The 12,295-nt window shown below is 37.2% G+C and overlaps 1 protein-coding gene across 12 annotated transcripts in view; it reads left to right on the top strand.

The window, feature by feature from the left end:
- Positions 1 to 12,184, top strand: part of EFR3A (EFR3 homolog A) — a 76,873-nt gene extending 64,689 nt beyond the window's left edge. For 6 of the 12 annotated variants that reach the window (XM_032694028.1, XM_032694037.1, XM_032694022.1 and 3 more), the window contains 5 exons: positions 3,106 to 3,194; positions 6,103 to 6,151; positions 7,243 to 7,346; positions 7,956 to 8,005; positions 9,200 to 12,184. In XM_032694028.1, coding sequence (XP_032549919.1) covers positions 3,106 to 3,194; positions 6,103 to 6,151; positions 7,243 to 7,346; positions 7,956 to 8,005; positions 9,200 to 9,305 — 398 coding nt within the window. In that variant the 3' untranslated portion in view covers positions 9,306 to 12,184. The remainder of the gene's footprint in view (positions 1 to 3,105; positions 3,195 to 6,102; positions 6,152 to 7,242; positions 7,347 to 7,955; positions 8,006 to 9,199) is intronic. The other 6 variants (XM_032694015.1, XM_032694006.1, XM_032694045.1 and 3 more) reach the window with 2 other exon arrangements.
- Positions 12,185 to 12,295: the final 111 nt, after the last annotated feature.

The following is a 12,295-nucleotide window of genomic DNA, read 5'->3' as shown; positions in this document are numbered from 1 at the left end:
ACTGATAATTTAAATGTACTTTTAATCATTTTTTTTGTCAGTACATATATATTTTTTTAATTCAGCTCTATTTCCATCAGGCAAAAAACCTCATAAATGCAAACACAAGTCAAAAGGTAAAAATGAGTTGTAGGTCAGCCTGCTCTCCTGCTGCCTGTGGTGTCTCTATAGGATGTGCACTGTCAAAAAATGCTTTTAGAAGGCCTTTAGATCTTTAGGCCAGAAATTGTGTTGTACTTGGTGTACTTAGTGTTTCCATATGCTTCTTTTTGTTCATCTCCTTGATATACCTGTAGCACTGTTAGCTGCTGTCAGGTTTACTTTTATGTTTACTCTTGATTTGAAACTCTACAATAGTAGTAGCTTCCTATTTTCTTTTCCTGAGCAGGTAGTAGGGCTAGAGGTATCATTTTTGTGATGGTACTAATTACCTCTTTGAGTGACATTGCAAGAACTTGTAGAAAGTTGGAAGAAGCTCTCAATTGTTCAAAGAATGAAGAGTTATCCTACTCACTGGCTGTTCAGGATAAAGATCCTTTAGCAGAATATGTGTATGTGCATATGTTCTGTCTGCATCCCAGTAGCTGTGTGCATCCCACCAGGACTGGGCTTAGACACTGTCTTGCCACCAGCTGTCTCCTGGTTCCCAATCTCCCCAGTCACTGGCACCTGAGCATGTGAGTCCTTCCAAGTGCCACAGCCCCAGTCCAGCTGCTGGTACAGATCCCCCTTGCACACTGTGATGCCCGTGTGCATGTCCATGGATCCCAGACAACCCCCCAGGCTCCATGGTCTTCCTGACAGCTGACCTGGGCCTCCTGGTCTCTCCAGGGGCCTGCCCCTCAGGAACACACAAAGCCAGACACACGTGGTCACCCCTTGCTCCCAGACCACTTGGCCTATTTGCCTGCTGGTCCAGCTTGATGTTCCCTCATGATCGCGTGGGAATCATCGTGCTGTGCATCTTTGCTTGCTCCAGACCCACCAGGCCTCTGACCTGTGGTCTGACTCCAGTTACTGTGCTCAGACCCCCATGCACATAACTGCACAAAGAATAGAGTTCCTCACCCAGGAAAAGAGGGACTTTAAAGATCATCTAGTTCCAAACCCCCCTGCCGTGGGCAGGGACACCTTCCACTAGACCAGGTTGCTCAAAGCCCCATCCAACCTGGCCTTGAACACTTCCAGAGATGGGGCAGCCCCAGTTCCTTTGGGCAGCCTGTTCCAGTGCCTCACCACCGTCATGTCATGTCATGTCATGTCATGGCTAGGCTTCGCGAACGAAGATTTGGGAAGGCACTATCCTTTGCTGCAGGCACGCTGGTGGCTTATGAGGCCAATACGTGACAGACATATCCGATTGCAAAAGGCGCAGCAGAAAGCCTCACCACCGTCACAGTAAAGAATTTATTCCAAATACCCAATCTAAATCTACCCTCTTTTAGTTCAAAGGCATTCCCCCTTGTCCTATTCCTACGTGCCCTTGTGAAAAGTGATCAGCCAGTGAGGTGGATGCAGAGAGCAGCTCCTGTTGCCCCATGGTGTGGGTGCCACTCCCCAGGCCATGGAGCCAAGGCTCCTGGGACAGGCCTGTCAGGGGCTGGGGCAGTGGGTGTTGGGGCTGTCCTCGTGCCTCTGGGCTCCTTTGTGTGTATGGAAATGAGCTTTGTATCATATAACAGAAAAAATGGAAACTTTCACCATTTTTTAGCCACTTAATATGTTGAAATTAGAGACAAATGGGTATTTTTCTCAGTCAAGTACAGTGAAGCATCCATTACAAAAATGATTTCTATCCAAAGTAGCTCTGAAAATGTATCTTGTGGTGTTTGTGTGTCAGCTACAGAGAGAGCAGCAAGATGGCAGCAGAGATGTAGTTTTGTCTTGTGTTTTCTTTTGAGGGCTGAGGTGCTTTCCTCAGACTCTGTATATATTGGGTCATGTACCAGCGAGCCATCAGGGATTAAAAATTAAGTAAATCCTTCAGAATGCCACTTCAAATGCTCAGGGTCTCTGGGAACCTGGCAAATATAGCTAGAATTCAGGTGTTTTCCACTAATCTTGTTCTTTCACTGCCTCTTGATCTTAAAATGACATTTCATTTATGTGATTTCTGAAAGTTATTTCTTGATTTTTAAAAGCTGAGGATGTTCAGCTCTGCTGGAATGAATTCTGTTTGTTCATGCTCAATATTTGCACAGCAAAAGCACTTTGCTAGAAGTGGCTTAAACAAAGCTTATAGAAGAACCAGCATAAATTACCTTGTGGTGGGGAATTTTAAATCCTTCTCTCAATCTTAGTTTCAAGTGCCTGTTTTACTGTTTATTAAAATCTCATGTTAATATACTAAATGTTAAAAATGAGAAAAGATTATTGCTGCACTGCCTCAGGAATGGAGTCACAGAAGGAAAATCCATTAACTGATGGATGGTTCGATCATAATCTGCTTATGCATTAATGAAATTGTTGTGCTGCTTTTAGTATCAGCACAGTTGGTCTTATTCTAACAACATTTTAGGCCAGCTGGACCTGCTAAAATCTTTGTAGGAAGTGTGAAATGGAGAGAATTTTTTTCACCCAGTAGATTTTTAGACTTGCTGAATATGGTACTTGTAGCAACAAGAATAAGGAAGGATTGTTGTTCATTTCCATTCAGAAATCTATTTCTTCTGTTAATGAGTCATCTTCCAAGAAGCCCTTTTCTGTTTCAGAATACCTTCAGGTTAAGACCTTAATATTTAAATTTCACAATCAAGAAAATAAGTTCAGGCTTTTGTAAAGAACTCTGCAGCTATATATCATCATGTGCTATGTTATTTATTGTACATTTGAATAAGACCTCATCTCATTTTTTAAAATTCTGGGCTTTCAAGGGAAAGTTGACAAGATCTGGGATGGGAAAGAGACAATAAAAACATTATTTTCTTTCATATTTAGTAATTTAGAGCCATAACTGATCATTTTTTCACAACTATTCAAATGATAAAATAGATGATAGTGGGTAAAATAGGCATATGGAAACAAATTTGCATCTCATGGGTAGAAATTTGATTGATCATGTTTAAAGTGTTACACAAAAAGTGAGAGAAGTTGTTTTTCTGCTAGATGAGGACAGACTCTCCAGGAGAAAAAGCATTGTGGACACGGTGTCTCTTCAGGTGGATATTCTGCCTGGCAACAACACAGAGGATAAGGTATGAAAATCCCAGAATATTTTAAAGCAGCATCTTGGAGGGAGTGGGGGAATGCAAGTGGAGTTTTTTCCAGAAAGTCTAATATCTGATTATTCTAGCATTGTAAATACTTCAAGGGGTTGATTTTTTTAAGTTGTCTTTGCAGAAGTGTGTTGTCAAAGACACTGGTCTTGCTGTATAAAAATGTTAAGTATTTTATCACTGTAGCAATACATTTACACACTGAACAACTGATGTTTTATGAGTAAATATTCTGAAATGTTTTATCTGCCTTTTGAGGCAACCAGTAAATTCCTGTATCCATTCATCATTTGAAGTATTTGAGAAACTTGTTCATCAACATGGGGCTGAGAGATGTAAAACAAGAGAGATGCAAGATTAGTGGTTGACCTGCCCTCTCTGAGAGGGACAGGTGAAGACTAGTCAGGCTTTGTGCACCACGGTGTTACAGTATCACTGTTCCCTTCCAGCAGAGTTTAGCACACAGCACTTTAAACTCACAGAAAGGATAAAGTAGCAACAAAAAGTTCATATGTAGGGTACAGGAGCTGATGCTAATTATCCCTTAGGAAGACTGCCTTATAATTAAAATTATCGCACATCTTTTGACACTTCATTTGAAGTATTTCTTAAAATAATTTTCTACTGAATCTTTTTCAAGGTTCTACTTATTTTTATTAACCAGATTTCTGCTGGCTGCAGTGGAGATTAGCAGTTGAAATTGAGGTGTTTGTACCTCAGATGAAGTACAGATGATTCTTACCTTTGGCATGTTCAAGCACAAACTGCCTAAAGACATGAGACAGAATATGTGGACTTAGTCAAGCTGAGTGCTATTGCAAAGGAGCAAGCTTTATTTTAGACAGAAGTGATCTATGTTTTGCATGATTATTATTATTATTTGTTTCTGTTTTGTGCTGATGGTACCTCAGATGATATTTTGTGTTCACTTTTGTGCTTTAGCAAGGATACAGATAAAAGTTCAGGAGAAAGAAGAAAAAAAGTATTTGAAAAATAAGGGAGACAATCAGATCTCTAGCTTTCTGAAGAAAGTGAATGGTCCTCGCAGGACTGGGGGTGTTTGACATTAGTATTCATTTTAAGATTTTGTATTATATGTGGTTATATATGATTGAACAACTGTCTTGAAAGTAGAATTAAATGAATGAAGTGTCCATTTCAGATTTCAAGTTATTATGCTGATATTATATCAAGCATTGATATATAGACATTTTTGAAGTGGTTGTAGATAAATCAAAACCTTTTTATGGGTTCTCAGTTTAATGTGGTCTTAATGTGGTCCAGTGTCTTGGATACTGTTTTACCTCTTAAAAAGAAGAATTTTATTAATCAGAAACACAGGAAGCAAAGTATTTCTCCCTTACTTATGATGTTTGTTTACAAAGCAAAGGAAGAACCAGTATTTTCCAATTTGCTGACTGCATCTTCGTAGCTATATATGAAATCTGGTTCTCTTGCTTTGTAGATTAGTTAGTATAACAATCCATAACTGTCAGCAGAACTAAACTGCAGAAAAAAAGGAGCATAAAGCTTATGATTGAGAGGATTACCTACTTAATTAATGGAAATTTTAGAATTAATGATTAATTCATCAAATGTGAATTGTATAAAAGGTGATTATTTCAGAACCTGAATACCCTTGATCTCTAGCCATATCCACAAATATTTGACACAAAGGGTGTTTCACTGTTTATTAATTATTCTTTTATATATTCAGAGGTAGAGAATACAATGCTAATGTAGTAAAATGATAGAAAAGTATCATTTACAGCTCCATCTCCTGAAATAAAACTTAAGTAAAAAGGAAACAGCTATTTCTGCTGGCTTTTCCCTCTACAATAGCTCAAGCCAATGAATTAAAAAAATTGGAAGAATTCAGAGTGTTCTGAATTGGATGAAGTAACTTTTTGCTACTTTACAGATCTCTTATCTTAAATCATATTAGACCATTCTAAACAATTAGTGTTTATAAGGAAAAATAAAAGTGCTGCCTATTTACATGTTTGAAGGATTGAAGTGAGGCGGTTCAAGCCAAGGAACCATGTTATATTCAGGTGAACACTGTTCTGCCATCTAAGCATTCTCCCCTAATATCATCACAGTGGTTTCACTGTAAATATATTTACTGGTATAGAAACTCTATAGAAACTCCAGGTCTGTAATGAATTGAAACACGAAGATCTATGAGCTGGAGCTCTTCAGAGAAATATTCGTGCGTCTTTGGTAATTTTGCAGCCCCAAGCAGTTCCTAATGAAGTACATCTGCAGCAAATGGATATTCATATCACTAGATGAACAGATTTTCTCAGTGCATCAGACATAGCTTGTTACGAAGAGACCTTTAACTCCTGTGTTTATGACATAAGCACCAAATTATTTGGAGCTCATACTGGTACAAAGTTAGACTAAAGCAATAACCATTTTCCACTGTCCACTCTACTGCCATCACTTACTTCAGCATCACGTTGCTGGTAACTCAAGAAGTCTCAGGAAGCAGTTGCTATTATTCACATCAGTTGTTTAAGAACCCAGTACTAAGACTTTACAGTACAGAAATACTACAGCCTATTCCTGACCCAAAGGAGTGTTCTGCCAAAATTCAAGTCCTTTTCCAAAGTATAGTTGCTATAGAGCATCTCGACTAGAATTTGGAAAGTTTTCCTTCACCTTATTTGATAAAAATTTCCTCACTATTTACAGTGGCTTTAAAAATGTGAATGAATTAGTGTTCTGTTGTCTGTCACAGAAACTCCAGATAAAGCTATTAGAGACTTGTAAGGCAGAAAAGCCCTGACCACTTTGGCCTTCTGTATTTTTCACATTCCTTATTTTTTTGAAACTTATATGTTATATGTGATGGTTAAGGGTTTTGTTTCTTTGTGTTTAGATTGATAATACTGAAGAAATCACCTTTGAAGCTTTGAAGAAAGCCATTGGTAAGATTTATTACAGTTGTGTTTATGCAGAATAGTTCTCAATTACTATGGAATTGCTAGAGAAAAAGGAATGGCCAGAATAACATAATGAAAACATTACATTTGTTTCTCTTCAGCTACTAAATTTGTTTAAAACTTCAGTTATTTATTTCTAAATTTCTGAAATGATACTTTGATAATGTTAGTGAATTCATTTTCTGAAGTTAATGGGACTGAATGAAAAGCATCTGGAAATGCCTGTCATCTGTTAAATTTGCCTTACAGGCCAAGCCGTAAATAACATGAGATTTGCAAGCTTTATTGGATGATTATTTATAAAGCAACTTAAATATTTTTTATGTATTAAGATTTTAAGGTCTTCAGTGCATTCAGGAAACAGATTGTAAGGTGCACATTGTGGACTTCAAAAACACTCAGATTTTTTAAAAGAACATTTTTGTAACAAGTGACCCAGCTACAAGAACACAGAATTACTTGAATTCCTTATTTCATATTACTATAAGTAATTACTAATTAATGCTGTCTAGTCCACTAAAATCCTGTTCAAAATATGGATTAAACATTGATGTTTTAAACAATAGACACTGATGTTTTAAACAATAATTTAATCTGTCAGTTTTCCAAATGTGCCTAATCCCCGAGGTACTTAAATTCATTAGGTGCTGGAAAGTTCCAGCTGCTTGTAAGTTCACTCAGTCTATGGAGGTTGAACTCACTTTTTCCAGATTCTAATAGAAAATTCTGGCCACCTGTCAGCATGATACTGGGAGGCAGGATGCTTCCTTCTTCTGAGTCTGAACTAGCAGGCACCCAAGTGCAGTCCTGAGTCCAGGCAATAAAGCACAAGGGAGTCTAGATGTACTCATAATTAAAGCACGTAGTAAGAAAGGGGCAAAACTGGGTCCTCAAACCAGCTCCTGAAATTTTATCTGCATTTCACTAGAGGCAATGCCAGATGACACCTTACTTGAGAATGGGTGCATCACTTCAAGCACAGTGCTTTTTCTGCAGTGCATATGTGAACTTTTATATCACTTATACTTGATAGGCGAAGATTGCAGTTGTCTCTATTTTTTTATTATTCTTTTAAGATAACAATGGACTTGAAGAACAGGAAAAGGAAAAAAGGCGTCTTGTGATTGAAAAGTTCCAAAAAGCGCCATTTGAAGAAATCGCAGCCCAGTGTGAAACCAAAGTGAGTTTCTGGAAAATGTTATACAGCACTGAAGAAATTGATGTAGGCATTAATGGGGATGTGCTGGCTGCAGGTGATTTATGTTGTGTCACTGCTGCTGTTACTTCTAAAGAAGAAGTTCGGTTCTTTGTTTTGTCTCCACTGTTGTCAATGTTGGGAGATTCCAGTAACTTAAAGCATGCTTTTGGTTGTTCCTAGACCATTTGGAAAGGAATGGATATCTCATATATTCTTCGCCCTAATGCTTTCCTTGCTATATTTGAAATCCACATTGACAGTCCATTCCTATTTCATTCTGGGATAACTGGAGCAGTATTTACCCCACTGTATATTTTGAACAGCTAAATGTATTTCAGGCTTGCTAAACTCCTGTCTGCAACAGCAGAATTTGCTATATAGTTCCTGGCACTCCAGGACAGGCTCACTCAATCTCAAATGCATCTTCAAGGCTCAGAATCCTTTCAGCAGTGAGAAAATGGGGCAGGAATTGCTGCCTAGATTTGCATGTGGCAATTCAGAACACACTCACTGAGTATGGCCTGGCACATTCATCGGAGCTCAGTTCAATAAATAGGAGTTAATAATTCAATTTTAATTTTTCTTCCCTAGGCAAACTTGCTTCATGACAGACTTGCACAGATACTGGAACTCACCATTCGGTAAGGCTTTATGCAGGAAGAGTGTCATGAGTGAAAAATGAGTTATAAAACAATTGTGGCTACTTTCAGTTGGTTATGTCATAGTGTTCATAAACAAATGTAATAGGGAGAAAATAATGGGCTTAACTGTGTGCTGTGGTTGAACCCTGGTAGGCGTTTCAGCCTCACATAACCACTGGCTTACCCCTCCTCAGTAGGATGAGAAAGAGAATTGGAAGGGTAAAAGTGGGAAAAACCATGGGTTAAGATAAGAACAACTTAATAGGTAAAGCAAAATCCCACATGCCAGCAAAGCAAAATAAGAAATTCATTCACTTCCCATGGGTGGGCTGGTGTTTAGCCATCTCCAGGAAATCAGGGCTTGTTGGGAAGACAAATGCCACACTCTGAATGTCCTTCCTATCCTACTTCTTTCCTTAAAGCTCTTATTGGTTAGCATGACACCACATGGTCTGGGATATCCCATGGGTCAGTTGGGGTCATCTGTCCCATCTGTGTCTCCTCCTAACTCTTTGCCCACTTCCAGCCCTCACACTGGCACAGCAACGTGAACAGCAAAAAAGGCCTTGATTCTGTGTAAGCTCTGCTCAGCAATAACACAAACATCCCTGTGTTATCAACACTGTTCCCAGCACAAGTCTAAAACACAGTCCCAGACCAGCTAATGTAAAAAAATTCTCAGTCCCAGCCAAAAACAGTACACTGAAAAAGAGTACTCTTCATCACTTTGATTTTCTTCCTATTTTGAATCTTTCTGATTGTGAAGACTCTCCAGAAACCATGTCACAGTGTCTCACAGTCTTACAGTATTTCTGTGTCTATCAGTAGTGTTGCAGAATGCTGTTGTTTTCCCATTGCTGCATCTGTTTGAGAATGTAATTAGATACTGCCCATAATAGTACATGGCATTATTACAGAGCTGTGCACATCCATTGTTCAGAATAAATAGTATTTATTAGCAATAAAATGCATTTGGGTAGTTTTGTAACATCGGTGAAGTTGATGATACAGACGAGAATACAAAAATCCCTGGGGCATGGTAATTTCATTAGAATTTCAGGAGGAGGATAAAATACTGTTGCTTGGGGGTGGGGGGATAGTTTACTCTTGTTTCTCAGCAATTAGTATGTAAAATTATAACAAAGCAATCTATATAATTATAAGTTACATATATTGATTGTGCTTCTCACACAGTCCTCCGCCTAGCCCCTCAGGAACGATGACCATTACTGCTGGACATGCTCATTACCATTCTGTTCCAGTCTATGAGATGAAGTTTCCAGATCTTTGTGTGTATTAAGTGTCTTCTGAAGTCTGCTGGACATTATTTAGAATAGAGTACAATAGAAAGAACAAGATGAGTTTTCAAATTTTATTGTTTACTGTATCTAAACTAAGTAATATAATGATGGACATGAGCCAAATACAGATTACTTTAGCCAAATTCATGAAATTGTCTTGAATTGTTTTCTTCTGTAATATATTGTAAGTTAGGTTTTTCATAGATCATGTTGATTCATTTTCATATTTGAGTACATGTAAAAGTCAGATATAAAACTTGTCTTGCCATACAGGTGAATATTTCAGTTACTCTAGGAATTTGTGTTGCTGCAAATTCCTTTAATTGGAGATACTGTAACTGAAGAACCTGTTAAATCTTTTTTTTTCCCCCTTTTTTTTTGGTTGGTTGGGGTTTTTTTTCTCATCTCCACCTCAATTCTATGTCTAACTAGAATGCTTTTGCCTTGCTTCATTTCATTAAATGTAACCAGTGGAGCGCTACCATAGCTCCCTTTTGTTCATACTGTCACAGCTAGTCAACTTGTTTGGTTTGAAATATATGGAAAAAAACCAATACCTTACATGTGTTCAAGTACAATGAATGAATTAATGGACACTTGTTAAGTATTTTTTGGATGCATCACATAACATGCTTTTTAGATAGATATGCCCAGTATATGTCCTGTGTTTCTTGCTAAAAGTTTAATGCTTTGCATAAGAGAAGAGAAATCTCCTCTCAAAGCAAGAAATTGTGCAATATTTTTCGTGTCTTAAGGTGTATGGTTTACAGACTGTACTTTTGAAAACATAGTAGTATTTACTGTCTGCTTTAGTATAAATACACGAGAGATATATTTAGTATAGCAGAAGATAAACTGAGGGCATTTTAAATAATAATTAATGAAATTATAAATATATTCTATGAGGCATTTCTCTGTAGTTTATTACAGCTTTTTAGTGATATTTTAGAAATTGAAAGAAAACTAAATGAAACCATTTAAAGATCAAGAATTTATTACATATATTTTCAAGCAAAAGCATTTTTAGAGATGCATCTCTGTGTTTGTTTTTGTTTCATTTCTCAAAACTTTTAGGTAACTTTCATAGGTTTATGTATCTGAGCATACTATTAAATGTAAATAAAGTAAAAGTGATACAGGAAATCACTGACATTTGATGATAATTGCCAAGACTGTCTTTATGACTCACTAAATTCTGCAGGCAAAAAGGAAAACCAGCATTCATTGATGCCATGCATATTAAGTTTGAAGTCCCTTAATCTCTCTGAATCTGACTGAAGCAGCACAAACATGAATGAATGCTCTCAAAAATCTGTAATAAATGTAGACATTTAATTTAGCCAGTGGTTTGCATGAACAGTGATCAGGCCTCGAACAAAGTGATCTAACTTCAGTTAGCCCTGCTTTGAGCAGGAGCTTGGTTTAGATGACTTTCAGAAGTCCCAACCTAAATTAATCTTTGATTGCATAACTCTACCATCTGAAGGGTTATCAGCCCAGCTAATTTGCTGACTGTTTGAAGCACTTGCAAACCCACTGTAAGAAGGATTTTAAGTTTTTTGAACTGTAGTTCAGTATTCTGCTGAACTACTTTTAAAAGCCTGATGTGACATAACATCAGACAAATATCAGCTACTTAAACCTATGAGATGACATGCTGAGACTTTCAGAAGGCATTCACAAAGCTCAAAAGGTAATTGAGACCTTCTTTTCAGTTTAACAGTGCAATCACAGCTGTTAGTGGATGACGAAACAGCCCCTTATCTACAGCATTCCGTTGTGATTTTTACTGCTGCAGCGTATCAGCCTGATCAGACCACAGTCTACACATAAATAGGACTCTAGCCTTTAGTTTTCATTTTTTTTTTTTTTTAAGGTAAGACTAATAGCTTTTTGGCCTATATAAAGAGTGTAATTTTTTAAACAGTAAATCTAACCTAGGGATACAATGTAAAACATTTCTCCACACTGTAATTTTTTAAGAATATCACTGGGCACTTTTGTACAAAAAGAAAATAAGGAGTCTAAGTAATAAAGAATGTACTTCTGTTTGCACTTGTGCAGTATGAAGACTATGCTGTAAATACAGGATTGTTTCTGTGATTGAATTCTGTTGCATGAATGCTGCATGTGAAAATAACTAGATTCAGCATTTCATTTTCTGTTCTTTTTATTAAGTATTTTTCATTTATGCTAATGGCAGGTTTCCATGTTTCCAGTGTTCAAATGAGCTTTGTTTGGTAAATGCAGGTTTTGTGCAGGGAACGAAGAGCTTGTAACACTCTGCATGTTCACGTGATATTTAATTTCTTCCTTTCTGGAAATTCAGGGAGTCTGTAAGTTGGTAATTGGTTCACTTTGGCCTTTCTAGACATATGGGAGACGGGAGAGACTGTAAAATGTATTGTTTTGGTAGCTATTGTTATAGGTAGCTAATGAATGAAACCAAAAGAATTAAGAATGCTGTTTGTTGTACAGTATGAAGCTGCTATGTTTCACTTCTCTCTTTATGTTCTTCAGACAAGTTGCAGAGCTTTAAAAGCTCCTTATGCAAACTGGTCCTGTTTTATCTGCAACATTTTGTGCACTGTCATAATGGTTATGAATTGTTTAAGTGTATTCCAGTGCTTTGGGTTCTCTTTCCCATTATGTCATTTTGAAAAAAAATATAGTTTTTGTAGTGGGTCACTTTAAGGTAAATTAAATCTGTGGTAATTTCAAAAGATAGAAATAGCCTGTTGTCCAGTAGGGCTAATTTGTCTGTTGTTCTGATGGTCATATATTCTGTACTGTATGTAATGAACCAGTTTCAATAAATGTAAGAACACACTGTGCAATCTATATTTAAGCAATAAAATAAACCAAAATTTCAAATTAATCTTTTCTAAGGTGTGTCAGTTTACTGCTCACAGTTAAGAAGTCAGTGACATCATTTTTAGCATTTAAAATAGAGCTCATTTTGCACACCATTTTACTTGGTTTTGCAAAC

This window comes from Chiroxiphia lanceolata, chromosome 1 (assembly GCF_009829145.1).
Source record: "Chiroxiphia lanceolata isolate bChiLan1 chromosome 1, bChiLan1.pri, whole genome shotgun sequence".
Taxonomy (NCBI): Eukaryota; Metazoa; Chordata; class Aves; order Passeriformes; family Pipridae; genus Chiroxiphia; species Chiroxiphia lanceolata.
Note: the sequence above shows the minus strand (reverse complement) of the source record. Positions and strands in the feature narration are given on the sequence as shown.